Consider the following 22,983-nt stretch of genomic DNA (forward strand, 5'->3'; position numbering starts at 1 on the left):
TCAGAAAGACCCAGAGCAAGGCACCGGTCCTAAGTGATATCTCCATGGAGACCCCGGGTACAGCAAACGGGTCTGAGCCTCGTTTCCATGGATACCCCGGATACAGCATACAGGTCCGAGCCTCATCTCCATGGAGATCTAGGACCCACCGAATGGATCAGAACTTTGTCTCCATGGAGACCGCGGACCCAGCGAATGGGTCCGAGCCTCATCTCCATGGAGATCCTGGACCCAACGAACGGATTGGAGCCTTGTCTCCATGGAGACCCCCTGATACAGCTATCGGATCCGAGCCTCGTCTCCCGGAAAGTGCCCGGGCTTTGGAGTCAGAGGCCAGGGGTTCAAATCCTGGCTCCGCCAATTGTCAGCTGTGTGACTTTGGGTAAGTCACTTAACTTCTCTGTGCCTCAGTTCCCTCATCTGTAAAATGGGAACTAAAACTGTGAGCTCCCTGTGGGACAACCTGATCACCTCGTAATCTCCCCAGCGCTTAGAACAGTGCTTCGCACATAGTAAGCGCTTAATAAATGCTATCATTATTATTATCATTATGGAGATCCCGGACGCAGCGAATGGCTCAGTGCCTCGTTTCCATGGATACAGCCACAGGTCCGAGGCTTGTCTCCATGGAGATCCGGGACGCATCGGATGGATCTGAACTTCGTTTCCATGGAAACCCCGTATACAGCAAACGGGCCCGAGCCTAACGGATCAGAGCCTCGTCTCCGCGGAGACCCCTGATACAAAGAACGCGTCCGAGCCAAGTCTCCATGGAGATCCTGGACCCAGCGAATGGCTTAGCGCCTCGTTTCCATGGATACAGCCACAGGTCCGAGACTCGTCTCCATGGAGACACTGGACCCACCGAATGGATGAGAAACTTCGTTTCCGTGGAAACCCCGGATACAGCGAACGGGACCGAGCCTCGTCTCCATGGAGATCCTGGACCCAGCGAATCATCATCATCAATCGTATTTATTGAGCGCTTACTATGTGCAGAGCACTGTACTAAGCGCTTGGGAAGTACAAGTTGGCAACATATAGAGACAGTGCCTACCCAACAGTGGGCTCACAGTCTAAAAGCTCAGGGCCTCGTCTCCATGGAGACCCCGGACCCAGCGAGCGGATCGGAACCGCGTCTCCATGGAGACCCCGGACCCAGCGAATGGCTCAGCGCCTCGTTTCCATGGATACAGCCACAGGTCCGAGACTCGTCTCCATGGAGATCCTGGACCCACCGAATGGATGAGAACTTCGTTTCCGCGGAAACCCCGGATACAGCGAACGGGCCCGAGCCTCGTCTCCATGGAGATCCTGCACCCAACGAACGGATCACGGCCTCGTCTCCACGGAGACCCCTGATACAAAGAACGCGTCCGAGCCTCATCTCCATGGTGATTCTGGACCCAGCGAGTGGCTCAGAGCCTCGTCTCCATGGAGACCCCGGACCCAGCGAATGGCTCAGCGCCTCGTTTCCATGGAAACAGCCACAGGTCCGAGACTCGTCTCCATGGAGATCCTGGACCCACCGAATGGATCAGAACTTCGTTTCCGCGGAAACCCCGGATACGGCAAACGAGCCCGAGCCTCGTCTCCATGGAGATCCTGGACCCAGCGAACGGCTCAGGGCCTCGTCTCCATGGAGACCCCGGACCCAGCGAGCGGATTGGAGCCTCGTCTCCATGGAGACGGGGGGAGCGGAAGCAGGAAGGAGATGCGCCGCCGACCACGCCCCCCCCGCCCCCCTCTCGCGCGATCGGGAAGTGGGAGAGAATAACAGGACGTGACGTCACGCGCACGTGCACCCAGGGAGGCGGGCGAAGCCCTCAGCCGCGCCTGCGCCTGCGCCGGGGGGCGCGCGCGCGCGCGCGCGCGCTGGCCGCCGAGTCACGGGATGCGGCGGGGGTGGGGCGGTTAAGTGGGGCGGCCTGCGCGGCGGGTCCGCTCCGGGTTGAGCGGGCGGCCGTGGCGGAGGGAGGGAGGGACGGACGGAGGCCGGGACGGGCCGCCGCGAGCGGGTGAGTGAGTCCGCGGACCGGACGGGATGAAGCGCCAGGCGGCGTCGCGGGGCCCCCTCAGAGGGTCGGGGCTCGGCCTCGCGCCTCACCCCAAGCGCGCATGCGCGGGGGCAGGCCGTCTCGCGCCGGCGCGGTCCGTCTCTCGCGCGCCCCCCCCCAGCCGGTCTGGTCCGAACCGGTGGGGTCCGGCCTGGGCCTCGCCTCAGCCGGCGCCTTTCCCGCCCTTTGCCCTTTCCCGCCCTTTTTCCGTCGCCTCAGGACGCCCCGCCCCCCGCCCGCCTTCCGCCTCCCCGGACCTCTCCCAATAGTAATAATAATCATAATAATAGCAATATTTGATAAGCTCCTACGAGGTGCCAAGCACTGTGCTGAGCGCTGGGGGAGATACAAGCTGATCAGGTGGTCCCACGGGGGGGGGCTCACAGGCCTCGTCCTCGTTTGACAGGTGAGGAAACTGAGGCCCAGAGAAGTGAAGTGACTGCCCAGAGGCGCACAGAAGACGGTGATAATGATGGCATTTATCATTAATAATGATAATAATAGCATTTATTGATAATAATAGCATTTACTGAGCGCTTACCATGTGCCAAGCACTGTTCTAAGCGCTGAATTCTCTCATAATAATAATAATGGCATTTGTTAGGCACTTACTATGTGCCAAGCACTGTTCTAAGCGCTGAATTCTCTCATAATAATAACAGCATTTGTTAAGCGCTTACTATGTGCCAAGCACTGTTCTAAGCGCAGGATTCTCTCATAATAATAATGGCATTTGCTAAGCGCTTAGTATGTGCCAAGCACTGTTCTAAGCGCTGGATTCTCTCATAATAATAATGGCATTTGTTTAGCGCTTACAGTGTGCCAAGCACTGTTCAAAGCGCTGGATTCTTTCATATTAGTAATGGCATTTATTAAGCACTTACTAGGTGCCAAGCACTGTTCTAAGTGCTGAATTCTCTCATAATAATAATGGCATTCGTTAAGCGCTCATTGTGTGCCAAACACTGTTCTAAGCGCTGAATTTGCTCATAATAATAACGGCATTTGTTAAGCGCTTACTATGTGCCAAGCACTGTTCTAAGCGCTGGATTCTTTCATATTAATAATGGCATTTATTAAGTGCTTATTAGGTGCCAAGCACTGTTCTAAGCCCTGGATTCTCTCATAATAATAATGGCATTTGTTTAGCACTTACAATGTGCCAAGCACTGTTCTAAGTGCTGGATTCTTTCATACTAATAATGGCATTTATTAAGGACTTACTATGTGCCAAGCACTTTTCTAAGCGCTGAATTCTCTCATAATAATAACAGCATTTGTTAAGCGCTTACTATGTGCCAAGCACTGCTCTAAGCGCTGGGTTCTCATAATAATAATGGCATTTATTAGGCGCTTACTATGTGCCCAGCACTGTTCTAAGCGCTGGATTCTTTCATATTAATAATGGCATTTATTAAGCGCTTACTAGGTGCCAAGCACTGTTCTAAGCGCTGAATTCTCTCATAATAATAGCAGCATTTGTTGTTAACCGCTTACTATGTGCCAAGCACTGTTCTGAGCGCTGAATTTGCTCATAATAATAACGGCATTTGTTAAGCGCTTACTGTGTGCCAAGCTCTGTTCTAAGCGCTGGATTCTCTCATATTAATAATGGCATTTATTAAGCGCTTACTAGGTGCCAAGCACTGCTCTAAGTGCTGAATTCTCTCATAATAATAATGGCATTTGTTAAGTGCTTAGTATGTGCCCAGCACTGTTCTAAGCGCTGGATTCTTTCATATTAATAATGGCATTTGTTAAGCGCTTACTAGGTGCCAAGCACTGTTCTAAGCGCTGAATTCTCTCATAATAATAATGGCATTTGTTAAGCGCTTACTGTGTGCCAAGCACTGTTCTAAGCGCTGAATTCTCTCATAATAATAACGGCATTTGTTAAGCACTTACCATGTGCCAAGCACTGTTCTAAGCGCTGAATTCTGTCATAATAATAATAATGGCATTTGTTAGGCGCTTACTAGGTGCCAAGCACTTTTCTAAGCGCTGAATTCTCTCATATTAATAATGGCATTTATTAAGCGCTTACTAGGTGCCAAGCACTGCTCTAAGTGCTGAATTCTCTCATAATAATAATGGCATTTGTTAAGCGCTTACTATGTGCCCAGCACTGTTCTAAGCGCTGGATTCTTTCATATTAATAATGGCATTTATTAAGCACTTACTAGGTGCCAAGCACTTTTCTAAGCGCTGACTTCTCTCATAATAATAACAGCATTTGTTAAGCGCTTACTATGTGCCAAACACTGTTCTAAGCGCTGAATTCTCTCATAATAATAACAATAATGGCATTTGTTAGGCACTTACTATGTGCCAAGCACTGTTCTAAGCGCTGCCTTCTCTCATAATAATAACAGCATTTGTTAAGCGCTTACTAGGTGCCAAGCACTGCTGTAAGCGCTGGATTCTCTCATAATAATAATGGCATTCGTTAAGCGCTTAGTATGTGTCAAGCACTGTTCTAAGCGCTGGATTCTCATAATAATAATGGCATTTGTTTAGCACTTACAATGGGCCAAGCACTGTTCAAAGCGCTGGATTCTTTCATATTAATAATGGCATTTATTAAGGACTTACTATGTGCCAAGCACTGTTCTAAGCGCTGGGTTCTCTCATAATAATAATGGCATTTATTAAGCGCTTACTATGTGCCCAGCACTGTTCTAAGCGCTGGATTCTTTCATATTAATAATGGCATCTATTAAGCGCTTACTAGGTGCCAAGCACTGTTCTAAGCGCTGAATTCTCTCATAATAATGATGGCATTTGTTAAGTGCTTACTATGTGCCAAGCACTGTTCTGAGCACTGAATTCTCTCATAATAATAATGGCATTTGTTAAGCGCTTACAATGTACCAAGCACTGTTCTAAGCGCTCGGTTCTTTCATATTAATAATGGCATTTATTAAGGACTTACTATGTGCCAAGCACTGTTCCAAGTGCTGAATTCTCTCATAATAACGGCATTTGTTCAGCGCTTACTATGTGCCAAACACTGTTCTAAGCACTGGATTCTCTCATAATAATAATAATAATGGCATTTGTTAAGCGCTTACTAGTTGCCAAGCACTGTTCTAAGCGCTGAATTCTCTCATAATAATAATGACATTTGTTAAGTGCTTACTATGTGCCCAGCACTGTTCTAAGCACTGGATTCTTTCATATTAATAATGGCATTTATTAAGCGCTTACTATGTGCCAAGCTCTGTTCGAAGCGCTGGATTCTTTCATATTAATAACGGCATTTATTAAGCGCTTACTGTGTGCCAAGCACTGTTCTAAGCACTGGGGGAGATAGAAGCTAATCATGTTGTCGCATGTGGGGCTCACAGTCTTCATCCTCGTTTGACAGACGAGGGAACTGAGGCCCAGAGAAGTGAAGTGACTTGCCCACAGTCACACAGCTGATAAGTGGCGGAGCTGGGATTGGAACCCACGACCTCTGACTCCCAAGCCCAGGCTCTTTCCACTAAGCTCTGCAGCTTCTATTTGTTTTTGGTAAGCGCTCACTGTGGGCCAGGTACTGTATTAAGCGCTGGGGTGGGTACTGTGTCCACTGTGTCCACTGTGTCTGTGGATTAAGCTGTGTATTAAGCGCTGTGTCAGGACGGACACAGTCCCTGTCCAACGCGGGGCTCACAGTCTTCACCCCCATTTGACAGATGAGGGAACTGAGGCCCAGAGAAATAATAATAATAATAATGGTATTAGGTGCTTACTATGTGCCAAGCACTGTTCTAAGCCTTGGGATAGATACAAGGTACTCAGGTTGTCCCATGTGGGGCTCACAGTCTTAATCCCCATTTTACAGATGAGGCAACAGAGCCACAGAGAAGTGAAGCGACTTCCCCAGAGTCCCACAGCTGACAAGTGGCGGAGCCGGGATTTGAACCCACAACCTCTAACTCCCAAGCCCGGGCTCTTTCCATTAAGCCACGTTGCTTCTCTAGGGACTTGCCTGAGGTCACCCAGCAGACTCAGTGACAGAGCTGGGACTAGAACCCATGTGGGAATGTGGCTGCTACCTTCTCCATTCAGTCAGCCATATGTATGGAGCACTCACTATGTGCAGAGCACTGGACTAAGTGCTTTGGAGAGGACACTACTACAGCAGCTGGCAGGTTCCCTGTGCACAACGAGCTGTCTCCCAAGCGCTTAGTACAGTGCTCCACTAAACCACTGGGAGAGGACACCACAACAGCGTGGCTCTGTGGGTAGAGCCCGGGCTTGGGAGCCAGAGGTTATGGGTTCTAATCCTGGCTCCGCCACTTGTCAGCTGTGTGACTTTGAGCAAGTCACTTCACTTCTCTGGGCCTCAGTTCCCTCATCTGTAAAATGGGGATGAAGACCGTGAGCCCCCCTGTGGGACAACCTGATCACCTTGTATCCCCCCAGTGCTTAGAACAGTGCTTCGCACATAGTAAGCGCTTAACTAATACCACCATCGTTATCATTATTATTATTACAGTAATAAACTTGACACATTCCCTGTGCACAACAAACTATCTCCCAAGTGCTTAGTACAGTACTCTATTAAACGCTTGGGAGAGGACACTATTACAACTGACATATTCCCTGCCCACGACAAGCTGTCTCCCAAGCGCTTAGTATAGTGTTCTGTTGAGTGCTTGGGAGAATACACTACAACAACAAACTTGACACATTCCCTGCTCACAACAAGCTCTCTCCCAAGTGCTCAGTACAGTGCTCTGCACACCCCTTCAAAGCCTTAGTGAAGGCCCATCTCCTCCAAGAGGCCTTCCCAGACTAAGCCCTCCTTTCCTCTTCTCCCACTCCCTTTTGTATGGCCCTGGCTTGCTGCCTTTATTCATCCCCACACAACTTATGTCCTTATTTGTAATTTTATTTATTTATATTAGTGTCTGTCTTCCCTGCTCTAAATTGTAAGCTCGTTGTGGATGAGGAAGGTGATATTGTACACTCCCAAGCACTTAGTACAGTGCTGTGCTCGGAATTTACATATTTGTAATTGTATTTATATTAATGTCTGTCTCCCTCTGCTCTAGACTGTAAGCTTGCTGTGGACAGGGAGTGTGTCTGTAGTTATATTATCTTCTCATTCATTCCTTCATTCATTCATTCAATCGTATTTATTGAGCTCTCACTGTGTGCAGAGCACTGTACTAAACACTTGGGAAGTACAAGTCGGCAACATATAGGGACGGTCCCTAGCTTGGTACAACACTCTGCACATAGTAATATATATCCTGTATATATGTATATATGTTTGTACGTATTTATTACTCTATTTTACTTGTACCTATCTATTCTATTTATTTTATTTTGTTGGTATGTTTGGTTTTGTTCTCTGTCTCCCCCTTCTAGACTGTGAGCCCACTGTTGGGTAGGGACTGTCTCTATATGTTGCCAGCTTGTACTTCCCAAGCGCTTAGTACAGTGCTCTGCACACAGTAAGTGCTCAATAAATACGATTGATTGATTGATAGTAAGCACTCAATAAATATGAATGACTGTTTGATTTCAGCCTCCCGTTCCCAGACCCTGTTTGCACCCACCAGACCCCGGGTGACCCCGGGGGCAGCTGGACTTCTGGGGTGACCCCCGGCAGGGCGACGGCAGGGCACCCCTGCAAGAAATCAATCATTGGTATTTATTGAGCGCTTACTGTGCTCAGAGCACTGTACTGAGCACTTGGGAGGGTTCGCTACAACAGACTCTTTCCCTGCCCATAGTGAGCATACAGGTTAGAGGGGGAGATGGACGTTAATATGAATAAATAAGTAGTTTATAATATACAATTTAACGATGGGTACGTAAGTTCTGGGGGTGCCCGGTCAGCTGTCCTGCCGGACGATAAATAGGATTGATTGGTCGATCGATTAATTGGCCCACTCTCCTATGCCGTAGTCACCCTGGGTCAGCCCCCTCAATCAGGGTGGGCACAGCACCGGGCCCACAAGACCAAGGGGGAGAGAGGGTACTTCATCCCGATTTTTCTGATGGGGAGGGCTCTGTCACTTCTGTCGTGGCGTCCTCTCCCAAGTGCTTAGTACAGTGATCGGCACACAGAAAGCACCGATTGGTGTGTTTAAGAAGAGAGTTTTGCTTGCCCCCTGGTAGGATAACGTCCACCATCTAGTGAGACCCTCATAATAGTGATTGTAATAATTGTTGTAGTTGTTTGGTGCTATATAGAGAAGCAGAGTGGCTCAGTGGCAAGACCCCAAGCTTGGGAGTCAGAGGTCATGGGTTCTAATGCGGCCTCTGCCACTTGTCAGCTGTCTGAGTTTGGGCAACTCACTTAACTTCTCTGGGCCTCAGTTCCCTCATCTGTAAAATGGGGATTAAGACTGTGAGCCCCACAAGGGACAACCTGATTACCTTGTATCCCCCCCCAGCACTTAGACCAGTGCTTGGCACATAGTAAGCGCTTAACAAAAGCCATCATTATTATTATTCTATTTCCCCTGCTGCCTCTTCCTTCTGCCTTGTTGTTATACTTGGGTTTCTACCCTCTGTTCAACCCACAGCACTTGTGTACATATCAGAAATTTATTCTAATGTCTCTCTTCCCCCTCAAGGCTGTTAGCTCCTTGTGGTCAGGGAACGTGTCTACCAACTCTGTTGTGCCCTCCCAAGGGCTCAGCGCTGTGCCCTGCATACAGTAAGTGCTCAGTAAATAAGTTTGACTAATATATCCAAGTACTGTGGTACTTGATATACAAGATAATCGGATCCTCATCTGTAGAATGGGGATTCAGTTCATTCATTCCATAGTATTTATTAAGCGCTTACTGTGGGCAGAGCACTGTACTGAGCGCTGGGAAAGTACAATACCCTGTCCTCCCTCCTACCTAGGTCAATCAATGGTATTTATTAATAATGATGGTATCTGTTAAGCATTTACTATGGGCTAAGCAGCGTGAGAAGCAGCATGGCTCAGTGGAAAGAATCCGGGCTTTGGGGTCAGAGACCATGGGTTCAAATCTCGGCTCCGCCAATTGTCAGTTGTGTGACTTTGGGCAAGTCACTTCACTTCTCTGGGCCTCAGTTCCCGCATCTGTAAAATGGGGATGAAGACTGTGAGACCCCCGTGGGACAACCTGATCACCTTGGATCTACCCTAGCGCTTAGAATAATGCTTGACACATAGTAAGCGCTTAACAAATGCCATTATTATTATTATTATTACTACTAAGCACCATTCTAAGCGCTGGGGTGGATACAAGGTGATCAGGTTGTCCCACCTAGGGCTCACGGTCCTAATCCCCATCTTACAGATGAGATAACCGAGGCACAGAGAAGTGAAGTGGCTTGCCCAAGGTCACACAACAGACAAGTGGCGGAGCCGGGATTAGAACCCGCGTCCTCAGACTCCTGAGCCCGGGCCCTTGCCCCTGCTGCTTGAGCGCATACTGTGTGTAGAGCACTGTACTAAGCACTTGGGAGAGTGCAGTACAACAGAGTAGGTAGCCAAGATGTGTTCCCTGCCCACCAGGAGCTTAAAATCGAGAGGGCGAACTTACTTTCCTCCCAGGGCTCACGGTTGAAGGGAAAATAGGACTCAGTAACAGCATCTGGGGGTTTGTGGTCAGCCAGTCCACCATGGTGGTCACGTTGACAGAAGACAAACGTCAACCCGCTAGGGTTTCCCTCAAATACGAAGAGGAAATGAGGAATTTACCCTTTTTAAATTCTGACAAGCACGCTGCCCCTAGTCATCTGAGAAAACCCCCCAGGTCCTGAAAAGCCTAGGGAGAAGTTGAATCATCTAAGGAAGCAAGTTATAAAAATGGTGATGTTTAAGCGCTTACTGTGTGGCGAGCACTGTACTCATTCATTCATTCAATCGTATTTATTGAGTGCTTACTGTGTGCAGAGCACTGTACTAAGCGCTTGGGAAGTCCAAGTTGGCAACATATAGAGACGGTCCCTACCCAACAGTGGGCTCACAGTCTAGAAGGGGGAGACAGAGAACAAAACAAAACATATTAACAAAATAAAATAAATAGAATAAATATGTGCAAATAAAATAAAGAGTAATAAATACGTACAAACATATATACAGGTGCTGTGGGGAGGGGAAGGAGGTGAGGGAGGAGGGGGAGAGGTGGAGTAGACTCCTCTACTCAGAGGTAGAGTAGACGATAATCAGGGTCGGACACAGTCCCCCGTCCCACACGGGACTCACGGCCTGAGTAGCAGGGGAGAGCAGGAATCGAACCCCCATTTTACAGGCGAGGAAACTTGAGGCCCAGAGAAGTGAAGTGGCTTGGCCGAGGTCGAACAGCTGGCGAGCGGCAGAATCAGGATTGGAGCTTTTAGACTGTGAGCCCACTGTTGGGTAGGGACTGTCTCTATATGTTGCCAATTTGTACTTCCCAAGTGCTTAGTACAGTGCTCTGCACATAGTAAGCGCTCAATAAATATGATTGATGATGATGATGAACCCGGGTTCTCCAACTCCTAGGCCCATCCTCTGACTAGGCCACACCACTGTTCTGTTTTCGGAAAACAGTGCAAAACTGACCCTTCCGTTCAGTTTTTCAGTTTTATTCATGTTGAGGTCTGGGGGAACTACATTCCTGTAAATAGTAACAGCCTTTTAAGTGGACCTTTCCGATAAAACCCATGCCACTAGCCAATCTCATTTAGTGCCCCTGCATAGGGCCCTAAGCAATCATCTTGAAATCACTGCCACTTCTGGAGCCCCCAGAGGTTAATCTTCACATTCGGCAGCTCTTGGACTTTAAATAAATCAAAACTCATGCAAGGTAAAGGCAGCGCGGATCATCCGGAGAGTTAGAACCATGAAGTTGGCTCCCCGAGTTTTTGCTCGGCGGTGAAGGGACTCTATTCCTGACATTTCTTCGGTCAGTCCCGAACAAAGGAGGCTGATCTGTTCAACGTAGTAGTCAAAAGTTATGTTTTCTGATTCGTTCCCCAGCTACAGCTGCCTGTGGTCAGGAACAATGGTGGTCCTTGATTCTGCCTGCCTTCAACAGAATATCCAACATTTTGACACTCTTCTCCCCGTCCCCCCCCGCCGCCCCTTCCCCACCCCAACATTTGGAACATCAGATGTCTCATAATAGCATCCAGCCATTGCTGAGGAACACAGAGATGGGAAGTTAAAGAACAGAGGCGCTGCTTCAGAGAGCTGGGGGTGGGATGGGCGGTGGGGGGGAGTAGGTACGTGAAACCGTCTATTCTTTGCTTGAACAATTCCCTGTTTGTGGTGCTTGTGTGCGTGTGTGTCCTCATGTGTGTAGGCCCTTTTGTCCTGTTCCGCTGAATCCGGGTGTTTCTCCAGTTATGACCTGCTCTAGTCCTTAAACTGCCAATTTAGAACAGTGCTGAGCACTTGGGGCAGTGCTTGGCACATAGCGCTTAACAAATACCGCAATTACAACAATAATAATCGTTTGTGTGCCTGGGTCACACATGTTGCTGTTCTGTAATTCTAGGGAGCTTGACTGGAACGTTTGTTTGATTTGTCATCCTCCAGGCGTATCTGGGGCGAGTCCACTGAGGACTGTTTTTGATTCAGTTATTTATAAACAGTTATTGCTGTTTATTATTTATTTATTCAGTTATTGCTGAACTCAGTTAATGGGGTGCACGAAACTGGAGTGTTCGGTGTAGGCAGTTAATGGGGTGCACGAAACTGGAGTGTTCGGTGTAGTTTTGTCTAAATAAAAGGCGGGGCGATCTGACCTTTAGAGCAACAAGAGGAAAACCACACATTAAGTTAGAAGTCAGTCGTTTAGGGAACCAGTTGGAAAACAAAGTAGCCAGGCAGTTTTTCGTGGCAGTGTCACTCTACTGCAAGCCGGGGGCCCAGTCTATGCTAATTAGACCCATCAGTTTATTTAAACTAAATCCAGATGGGCCCTAATCACTCTATTCAAGTCAGTCAAAACACTTCCTAGTTAGAAGCGGGAGGTGTTTACTTTGTTAGTGATGTGCATCTAGCTTTCTTTCTATTTGTCTTGATGACTTGACACCTGTCCACGTGTTTTATTTTGTTGGCTGTCTCCCCCTTCTAGACTGTGAGCCCGCTGTTGGGTAGGGACGTCTCTATGTGTTGCCAACTTGTACTTCCCAAGCGCTTAGTACAGTGCTCTGCACACAGTAAGCGCTCAGTAAATACGATTGAATGAATGAATTAATGAAGTGTTAAAGCCAAAATAAACTTGGCCACTTGATGACCTATAAACCTTTAGACCCCTAATGAGGGCTGGGTTAGCCCTCATTAGACTGTTATTTGCCTAGAGGCAAATAACAATAAATAACAATAAATTAACAATCAATAAATACGATTGATTGATGGAGGTTTCTAGGATGTAGAACAGCATTTTGACCCAAATTGTCAAGTAAGAATGAGTGGTGTACATCAGCAGATGCCGAAATGTGTTTTCAACCCTCTTGTTGTGCTATTGGCTTAATAACGAGCAGCATCTCTTAGTTGTTTTGAAGCTCATTTTTATTTATTAATGTTTTGATTCAGCTAACCTGGAGCTTCAAGAGGATGGTAGGGGAAAAGCCCCCAGTTTCCTGGAATCGGAAGGATTTTTAAACCAGTAAAATGAGGCAAACGGCAGCCCTCGGAATGAAAGAAGCAGTGTGGCTCAGTGAAAAGAGCCCGGGCTTGGGAGTCAGAGGTCATGGGTTCAAATCCCGGCTCTGCCACTTTCATTTATTCATTCATTCAATTGTATTTATTGAGCGCTGACTGTGTGCAGAGCACTGTACTAAGCACTTGGGAAGTACAAGCTGGTAACATATAACTTGTTTGTGTTAAATCAACACTTGTCAGCTCTGTGACTTTGGGCACGTCACTTCACTTCTCTGGGCCTCAGTTCCCTCATCTGTAAAATGGGGATGAAGACTGTGAGCCCCACGTGGGACAACCTGATCACCTTGTATCCTCCCCAGCGCCTAGAGCAGTGCTTTGCACATAGTAAGCGCTTAACAAGTACCAAAATAATCAAACGCTTAGTACAGTGTTCCGCACACAGTAAGTGCTCAATAAATATGATTGAATGAATGAAAATGTTGTCTATTGTAAAACGTCTAGCAGTTATTCCCGAGGGGGAAAGTCATTTTATCAGCTGGGAGGAAGTTATATCATTAGTGAGTGGAAAGCAAGGAGAGGGACAAGTGATTTGTTTCTGGATTTTAACTGATAAGGGAGTAACGTTGCAAGGTCAGCTTGGTTCAGCCACTGGGATAATAATAATAATAATAATTAATAATGATGGTATTTATAACATGCTTCCTCCTTGCCAAAGCACTGTGCTGAGTGTTGCAGCAGATTTAGACAATCAGTTTGGACACAGTCCCAGTCTCCCACGGGGCAAGCTCATTGTGGGCACGGAGTGTGCCTTTTTATTGTTGTACTGTACTCTCCCAAGTGCTTAGTACAGTGCTCTGCACACAGTAAGAGCTCAATGAATACGACTGAATGAATGAATATGAATAAGAAGTCCATTTTATATCACTTCAATTTTTTCTCCCAAGAAATAAAGTCCAACTCCCAAATAAAATCCAACCTGCACGTTTTGAAATCTGAACCCCCCTTGGTCTTGCGGAATCGGGAAGTGCCCAAAAGCACCTGCTGGTGTTTTCTCTCTTAATTTTATTTTCACTGTTTCCTTCTCAGCATTAACAACGGACATCTGTGGCGGCGGAACACATCCCACCATGAAATCGGAAGCCAAGGACGCAGAAGAGGAGAGCCTGCAGACTGCTTTCAAGAAGCTAAGAGTGGACGCGGCCGGGTGAGTAAACACCCGCCGGATGGATTAGTCTCCCTTCCTGAAGGACGAGGGACGTCCTGCTCACGAGGCTAGAGAAGCAGCGTGGCCCAGTGGCTAGAGCACGGGCCTAGGTGTCAGTAGGTCATGGGTTCTAATCCCGGCTCCGCCGCTTGTCAGCTGTGTGACTTTGGGCAAGTCACTTCACTTCTCTGTGCCTTGGTTACCTCTTCTGTAAAATGGGAATTAAGACTGTGAACCCCACGTGGGACAACCTGATCACCTTGTGTCCTCCCCAGCGCTTACAACAGTGCTTTGCATGTAGTAAGGGCTTAACAAATGCCATCATCATTAATTAATTAATGGGTTCTAGTCCACTTGTCTGCTGTGTGGCCTTGGGCAAGTCTCTTCACTTCTCTGTGCCTCCGTGACCTCATCTGTAAAATGGGGATTAAGACTGTGAGCCGCACGTGGGACGGGGACTGCATTTAACCAGATTTGCTTGATTCATTCATTCATTCAATCGTATTTATTGAGCGCTTACTGTGTGCCGAGCACTATACTAAGCGCTTGGGAAGTACAAGTTGGCAACATATGGAGGCGGTCCCTACCCAACAGCGGGCTCACAGTCTAGAATTGTATCCACCTCAATGCTTAGTATAGCGCCTGGTGCATAGTAAGCAGTTAAATACCACAGTTACTATTGTTATTATTCTGGGACCAGGAACCCGGCCCGAAGGAATTGATTCTAGTGTTGCTGATGTGTCAGATCACCTACCCTCTTGTGCCCCTATCAGTCAGTTGTGTTCCCTCTGGGGCAGTGGGGGCAACAAGGAAGTGGGCGGGCAGCAGTGCAGCACATTGCGAGCGAGAATTTTGCACTCCAAGGCGACCGTAGCCTAATTCCGTTCGAGTGCTCTAGAGTAGCGGGCGGTGTTGTTTTGAGAACAACGCTTTCTCTGAAGACTGTGAAGACTTTCTTCTAGACTGTGAGCCCACTGTTGGGTAGGGACCGTCTCTACATGTTGCCAACTTGTACTTCCCAAGCGCTTAGTACAGTGCTCTGCACACAGTAAGCACTCAATAAATACGATTGATTGATTGAAGAGCTTGTCTACGAAAGGGCTCTTCCATTTTTCATGGGAGATGTCAACCTTGATGTTATACTGCAGGGCTCTTCCTGATTTCCCTTCATAGCGAAGGAACTGAGAGAAGAGGTAGCGTGGATTTCAGCGTGGCTCCGTGGGAAGAGCCTGGGCTTTGGAGTCAGTGGTCATGGGTTCAAATCCCGGCTCCGTCAGCGGTCAGCCGCGTGACTTTGGGCAAGTCACTTCACTTCTCTGCACCTCAGTTACCTCATCTGGAAAGTGGGGATTGACTGTGAGACCCCTGTGGGACAACCTGATCACCTTGTAACCTCCCCAGCGCTTAGAACAGGGCTTTGCACATAGTAAATGCTTAATAAATGCCATCATTATATTATTATGGATTCCCTTCAAAGCCCTACTGAGAGCTCACTTCCTCCAGGAGGCCTTCCCAGACTGAGCCCCCTCCTTCCTCTCCCCCTACTCCCCCTCCCCATTTTTCATTCATTCATTCAATCGTATTTATTGAGCACTTACTGTGTGCAGAGCACTGTACTAAGCGCTTGGGAAGTACAAGTTGGCAACGTATAGAGGCGGTCCCTACCCAACAACGGGCTTCCAGGGTGATGAGGATGTAGAACAGCATCTTGACCCAGATTGTCAAGTAAGAATGAGTGGTTTACATCAGCCTCTCCTCCTCCCCACCCCTCCACCTTACCTCCTTCCCCTCCCCACAGCACCTGTATATATGTTTGTACAGATTTATTACTCTATTTATTTTACTTGTACATGTTTATTCTATTTATTTTATTTGGTTTAGATGTTTTGTTTTGTTGTCTGTCTCCCCCGTCTAGATTGTGAGCCCACTGTTAGTTAGGTAGGGACCATCTCTATATGTTGCCAACTTGTACTTCCCAAGCGCTTAGTACAGTGCTCTGCACACAGTAAGCGCTCAATAAATACCGTTGAATGAATGAATGAATTTGAACAAGGAGACTTTAAATTCTGTCTGAATTGGCCTCCCAGGTGTACGTACGTTCCACGAGGTTCCAGAGTCCCAGGATTGATCGTTCTCGTTGTCTCTAAATAAGTGGCATAGAAAAGTGGCATAGAAAATGTGTCTTAAAGATCATCTGATAGGGGTATCGTTACTTTTTAAGGCTCAAGGAAGCTCCAAGATCGTTCCCTAAAATGATCTTGGGAAGCAGCATGACCTCAAGGACCTGGGTTCTAATCCCAGCTCTGGCATTTGCCTGCCGTGTGACGACCTCACTTCTCTGTGCCTCATTTTTCTCATCTGCCAAATGGGGAGACAGTACCTCTTCTCCCTCCTACTTAGCTTGGGAAGCCCCATGTGAGGCAGGGACTATCCCTGACCTGATTAACTTGGCTCTGCCCCAGCGAAATTCTGCATAAGCCCCTCGGACTTCATTTCAGGCCCCGACAGACTCTGTGGTGAGCCAGTCACGATGGAAACCTTTGGTCAGTAGGATCCTTGTGACCTCCCCAGTGCTTAGAGCGGTGCTTTGCGCATAGTAAGCGCTTAATAAATGCCATAAAAAGATCATCTTCATTGAGCACTTGCTGTGTACAGAGCACTGGACTAAGAGCTTGGAAAGCACCTGTCTACGTGTTTTGTTTTACTACTACTAATACTAATGGCATTTATTAAGTACTTACTATGTGCAAAGCACTGTTCTATGCGCCGGGGAGCTTACAAAGTGATCGGGTTGAGCCCCCCGTGGTACATAGTCCTTCCCAAGCGCTTAGTACAGTGCTCTGCACACAGTAAGTGCTCAATAAATACGATTGATTGATTGATCCCCATTTTCCAGATGAGGGAACTGAGGCCCAGTGAAGTGACTTGCCCAAGGTTACACAGCTGACAATTGGCAGAGCCAGGATTTGAACCCATGACCTCTGGCATGTTTTGGTTTGTTGTCTGTCTCCCCCCTTCTAGACTGTGAGCCCGTTAGGTAGGGGCCGTCTCTGTATGTTGCCAACTTGTACTTCCCAAGCGCTTAGTACAGTGCTCTGCACACAGTAAGCGCTCAATAAATACAATTGAATGAATGAATGAATCCTGCCACCAATATCAATTATCTTGGATGCTCTGGTCAGAGTAATTAGTGCACTTGCAGGCCAGCTGCTGTTTGAATGCAGGTGTCTTGGCATTGTCATATGTAGGGCATCTTCTACCCAGCCCCTCCTCACCCCCACCCAGGTCACATTAGGAGGCATTCCAAAGTTTTGCATAACAGTGGTATTTGTTAAAGCACTTACTGTGTGCCAAACATTATACAGTCAGTTTGGACAGTCCCTGTTTCTCATGGGCTTCACAGCTTGAGGCTTGAGGCTTGAGGCTTCCCTTCAAGTCCCTCCTGAGAGCTCACCTCCTCCAGGAGGCCTTCCCAGATTGAGCCCCTTCTTTCCTCTCCCCCTCGTCCCCCTCTCCATCCCCCCGCCTTACCGCCTTCCCCTCCCCACAGCACCTGTATATATGTATATATGGTTGTACATATTTATTACTCTGTTTATTTATTTATTTATTTATTTTACTTGTACATTTCTATCCTACTTATTTTATTTTGTTGGTATGTTTGGTTCTGTTCTCTGTCTCCCCCTTTTAGACTGTGAGCCCACTATCGGGTAGGGACTGTCTCTATGTGATGCCAATTTGTACTTCCCAAGCGCTTAGTACAGTGCTCTGCACATAGTAAGCGCTCAATAAATACGATTGATTGATTGATTGATTGATTGAGGGAGGTTTTCCCCATTTTGCAGATGAGAAAACTGAGGTCCAACCAGCTGACTTTCCCAAGGTCATAACAGCAGGTAAAGGGCAGAGTGGGATTAGAACCCAGGTCTCCTGACTCCCAGGTAGTTGACCTTTTCTTTTTTAACTCTTTAGGGGAAGCAGTGTGGCCCAGAGGATAGAGCACAGGCCTGGGAGTCTAATCTAAGCTCCGCCACTTGTCTGCTGTGTGACCGTGGGCAAGTCACTTCTCTGGACCTCAGTTACCTCATCTGTAAATTGGGGATTAAGGCTGTATGCCCTAGCTGGGATAGGGACTGTGTCCAACCTACTTTCCTTTTATCTACCCCAGCGCTTAGTATAGTGATATGTAGTAAGCGCTTAACAAATGCCACAGTATTTATTATTAGATAGAGCACGGTCTTGTTAGCACAATTTAGAAACAAGTCAGGGTGACCCAGTAGCAGTAAATCTTTAGTGGGCACAGAGCGCGACCCTCGGTTTATTAGCAGTTGGGACTCGCTCCAGATCTTAAGTCGGGCTGGTTTGGTTAAATTGTATTTATTGAGCGCTTACTTGTGTGCAGAGTACTCTGCTAAGTGCTTGGGAGAGCACAATGCAACAGAATTGAATCAAAGCAAAGTACTCACACTCTGAATTCCTTGCTACGTAGTCCTTTGAGAAGCCTGGATTAATAAAATGTGATTTCTCTCTAAGTAAAAACTTATTAACCATAGTAGAACCACCTATCCTTGCTGCGATATTAATGAGTTCTTTCAGATGAGCCATAACACAATATCTTGATTGTGAGCATAACGTTTGTTTCATGCTGCTGTAGAAAGCCGGGGCTTTGGAGAGCTCTTTGGTGTTCCTAAAAATAACACTCGGGGCCTTTTTAAAAGGTTTCAGTCTGCAGCCTCTGAGCAACATTGGATTCGGTCTTGGAATAGTATCTCCTTCCAGAAGTACGGCACTACCATAACGGATGAGCTCTCTGAGGCCTCGTCCTCTAGAAAATGGACAGGGGAGGGACTGAGGAAGGCCACGATGGAGTGGAAAGGGTGAGTCATTGCTCTGACTAAGCAGACTGAGACTATTACATCAAACATTCCTGATGGCCTTATATCATTAGCCGACTTTAAATGAGACCGAACACCTCGGTGAAACTGAGAGACCCGAATGTTTTTTTCCAGGAAAGTTAGGCTGAAAAACTCGGAGCGGGTTTCAGTTCAACCGCACCAAGCAGCCACTCGGTAAATTCTGGGAATGATGATTTATCTCAAGGCATTATAGCCTTTTTGGCCCAGCGTCCTTTGGAGATTCTCCCCAGTGGCCTCAACATCTCCTTGAAGTAGAACCAGGAACGGTGCTTGGCACATAGCGCTTAACAAATACCATCATTAACTAGATGATCATTAACTGGAGAAGCAGCGTGGCTCAGTGGAAAAGAGCACGGGCTTTGGAGTCAGAGGTCCTGGGTTCAAATCCAGGCTCCGCCAACTGTCAGCTGTGTGACTTTGGGCAAGTCACGTAACTTCTCTGGGCCTCAGTTCCCTCACCTGTAAAATGGGGATTAAAACTGTGAGCCCCCTGTGGGACAGCCTGATCACCTTGTAACCTCCCCAGCGCTTAGAACAGTGCTTTGCACATAGCAAGTGCTTAAGAAATGCCGTTATCATTATTATTATTAACTAGGAAGGAAGCCGTATCTGTCACTTCTAAGGAGAGGTTAATGAAAGTATTTCCGATCCAAGTGTGGTGTAGTGGGACGAGCCAAAAGCTGGGAATCGGGAGGCTTGGGTTTCAGTCCCGGCTCTGTCCCAGCCTGCTGGGTGACCTTAGGTAGGTTCCTTAAATTCTCTATGCTGCAATTTCCCCATCAGTAAGGTGGGGATAAAGTAGATTATGAGCCCTCTGTTTGACAGGGACTGTATCTGGTCTGATAACCCTGTGTCTACCCCAGTGCTTAGCGTGGAGTAAGTGCTTAATAAGTAACTTAGATATTAGGATCAGAGCCAGAATCCAGAGCCAGTCCATGTTCTAAATCAGTCAGTCTCTTAAAAGCAGCTACACTGCAGCTCTAGATTGCTCACTACTAGAGTTCAAACCGTTTGTGTGCTTCGTGGGCTCAGGACCTGGTGTGATTAGGTGAACTACCTGAAAACCGTCAAAGCCTATTTTTAATTAGGAATTTCTGTTTTAACTCTGGGGCTCTGGAAAGTGAGGATTTTTAGGGAACTTGTGGTAATTCTCTTTTAAGGGAACTAGTCCCTGACTTCTGTCATATGGGGAAATTCAGAAAGGTTGTGGCAGATGAAAAAGGCTTTTAAAGTTTGTTTCAAGCTGCCTGCATTGATGTCTCTTTCTTTCATACTTATCAGTAGTTGTTAGCTCCTTTTGAGTGTGTGTTGGGGGGGATCAATTTGCACATGCTTCAGGTTGTTTTCCAGTAAACCATGAATTTTAAATATTTGCAGTTGGTTCCCTTTTAAAGGCTAACAAACCTCTGGCAAGTGCCAACGTGATCCTCCCAACTGCTTGAGAATACACTATAGCCGAATCGTAACCCTGCGAGGGCAACCGTGTTTTCCAGTTCCTCTGAAACATCACTTTCTGGCCGGAATGTGTATCCTAGAGTTCCTTTTCACACTCTTGAATTTGTGACAGTTGAGTGGTGGTGAACAGACCCGAGTAGGGTAGTGGCTTTTTCCAAAGCACCTGAAATTCCTGATCACTCAGCATCCTCCAGCACCAACTTTTATCCTCACCTCACAGGTCAACGGCCTCGCTTCCCGTCGGAGAGGGGACGAGCGTCCGAACATCAGCCCGAACGGCTCCGGACGAGAGCAAACCCAAAACCGTGTGTGCCCCGAAAGACAGCTGGCATGGGTGAGCGTGCTTTGAGTTTCTCTCGCCTGACTCGTTTCTCCTTAAACCAAGAGTATGACCCTCTATCCCTCCACTTCGTCCAGGTACTTTTTTTATTTATGTCTGAACAATGAACTCGATCGAGTTGAAGCCCTGACTGAATCTTGGAATCTGGGAATGCCCGGCCTGCATTTCACTTGCATCGTGTCCCGGGCGACAGACAGTCGTATTTATTGAACGCTTACTGTGTGCAGAGCACTGTACGAAGCGCTTGGGAGAGCAGAACCCTCTGGCTCTGTTTCAGAGCTCTTTTGATTCACGGGTGAACCATCCGGCCCTGGTCGAGCTTGCTATCCAAACCCGAGGAAGGCAACAGAGCCGGGCCTTCACCGTTCAGGAGGGATCTTGTGTTTCGGGTCCACACGATGCAAATACAACAATAAACAGACACAGTCCCCGTCCTTAACGGGCCCCAGCTAAGTCTCCCACCTCCCTTTGGCGGCCTCGAGTAGGTCAGCCTTCCGTTTCAGCGTTTCCCGGTATGTCCCCCTCCCTCAGGTCAACGAGGAAAGCCTCCAGAGGAACCGCGCGAACCCAGCGGCGTCGGCGTTCCAAGTCTCCCGTCCTTCACCCTCCGAAGTTCATCCACTGCGGCACGAAGGCTTCTTCCCCAAGCAGCCAGCTCAAGCACAAAAGCCAAAGCGACCCTGCGGACAGCGGCGCCAGCCGGCTAGGGATCCCCGCCCCTAAAGAGCTCAGCCCGAGCGAACACCCCGTGGCACCCCTCGCCGCCCCCGAGGCCCCGGCGGGCGGCCCCGCGGCCGTCGAGGACGCCCAGGAGACCCCGGCCTCCGCCCTGGCCTCCCAAGGCCGTGACCTCTCTGACTTCCGGTCCGTGTCCGAGCTGAACCAGGGCCGGCCGTGTGCCTGCGCGGGGCGGGAGTGCCAGTGCCAGCGGTGGCAGGACATGGAGGTGTATTCCTTTTCGGGCCTGCAGAACGTCCCTCCCTTGGCGGCGGAGAGAAGAGGTCCCCTGGAGGACCACTCGCAGTCTTTACACGGCAGAACTCCATCCGGCCTGGGGGCCGCCGGCTCCCCGCGTTCCTGTTCCGAGCAGGCCAGGGCCTACGTGGACGATGTGACTATCGAAGACCTTTCGGGCTACATGGAATACTATTTGTACATCCCCAAGAAAATGTCCCACATGGCGGAGATGATGTACACCTGAAAGCCACCGGCCCGCGAGCCCACTGCGCCGTAAGACCCACGGTGGGGCCGGCAAGGGACCACCCGGCCCTCGGCGGACACCTCTGCGATCTCTCTCCGTGCGGGGCAAACACCTCTCTCTGCTCACTGCGCTTGCAATAAAAACGTCTCTTGGCATCCCAGCTCACCTTCGTGTCGTGAACTAAGTCCTCGCCCCGAGAAAAGCGCGCCGTCGAGGGACCCTGCGGAGGCTCCCGGAGGGGGTTAAGGAGGGGAAAGCAGCCTGAGGGAGAGGAGGGGTGGGTGGGTCTTTGGGAAAGCTCTCTCTGTCAGAGGACTCCGTCCCTTTTCAGATCTGCTTACGGAGTGGTGTGTCTCGAGAAAATCAGACGAGAAGGTGTGGTAAGTGGCGGGCGATTCGATCCCGACGTAGCTTTAGCATCCCCCTCTTCCGCTCCAAAAGACGGGGACGGATTTTGGTAAGCGGCGGGCGATTCGATCCCGGCGTAGTTTCAGCGTCCCCTTTTTCCGCTCCGAAAGACGGGGCCGGATTTTATGGGCGTTTAATGAGGCTTCTTGGCTGCCATTTGACATTTGTAACGCCTCTCGATCGAAACACTCAACAGAAGACTGTCTGCTAAGCGTCCCCCGGGGCTGTTGGGCAAGTTGAACCTTTGCCCTGGGTCCTACGGCTTCAGAAATACGCAGCTTGTCCAGAGCGGGGTGGCGGGGGGGATATTTATAGGAGCCCCCCGTTGTGCGGAGCTGGCTCGAATGGACCTTCTGGTTCTTTTTTGATTCAAGGGCTGACCACCTGGCCGTGGTCCATCTTGCTATCCAAGCCCCGGGAAGGCAACAGAGTTGGGCCTTAGCCAGTCAAGAGGGATCCTGTGTTTCGGTCCACGCCGACTTGTTTCCGAGCTCTAGTTTGAGTGTCGATTTGGGAGACGAGGGGGAAAATTCACCCGACTTGTGCGGGAAGGTGACAGAGCAAATAAGGCTGAGAATGGCATCCCCAATCTTTCAGCCTCTTGACTAACAATTCTTTCAATGGTCTTTGTTTTGCTTCCAAACACTGCGTAATATTGGAAGGGTTATTTGAAGTTTCAAAAGTAGTAGGAGCGTTTCCCGAGCATCTACCAGATGCAGGACGCTGTAACCAAATAACCAAGTGACACGTTCCCTGCCTGCAAGGAGCTTGCATTCTCGCGGGGAAGACAAACGTAAGAAGAAATGGAGCAGATGTATATGCGTCT

At 48.5% G+C, this 22,983-nt stretch overlaps 1 protein-coding gene across 5 annotated transcripts; it reads left to right on the top strand.

The window, feature by feature from the left end:
- The first annotated feature begins 1,918 nt into the window (after positions 1-1,918).
- OSER1 (oxidative stress responsive serine rich 1) lies at positions 1,919-21,909 on the top strand. 5 transcript variants are annotated; one of them, XM_038750577.1, is made up of 4 exons: positions 1,919-2,018; positions 13,720-13,837; positions 20,429-20,542; positions 21,080-21,909. In XM_038750577.1, the coding sequence occupies exons 2-4, from the start codon at positions 13,761-13,763 to the stop codon at positions 21,747-21,749; spliced, it is 861 nt and encodes a 286-aa protein (XP_038606505.1). In that variant the 5' UTR covers positions 1,919-2,018; positions 13,720-13,760; the 3' UTR covers positions 21,750-21,909. The 5 variants fall into 5 exon arrangements, with proteins under 5 accessions (XP_038606505.1, XP_038606510.1, XP_038606506.1 ...); XM_038750582.1 differs by lacking the exon at positions 1,919-2,018 and adding an exon at positions 2,504-2,520; XM_038750578.1 differs by lacking the exon at positions 1,919-2,018 and adding an exon at positions 5,544-5,570.
- The last annotated feature ends 1,074 nt before the right edge of the window (positions 21,910-22,983 follow it).

The sequence above is a fragment of the Tachyglossus aculeatus genome, chromosome 8 (genome assembly GCF_015852505.1).
Source record: "Tachyglossus aculeatus isolate mTacAcu1 chromosome 8, mTacAcu1.pri, whole genome shotgun sequence".
Classification (NCBI taxonomy): domain Eukaryota; kingdom Metazoa; phylum Chordata; class Mammalia; order Monotremata; family Tachyglossidae; genus Tachyglossus; species Tachyglossus aculeatus.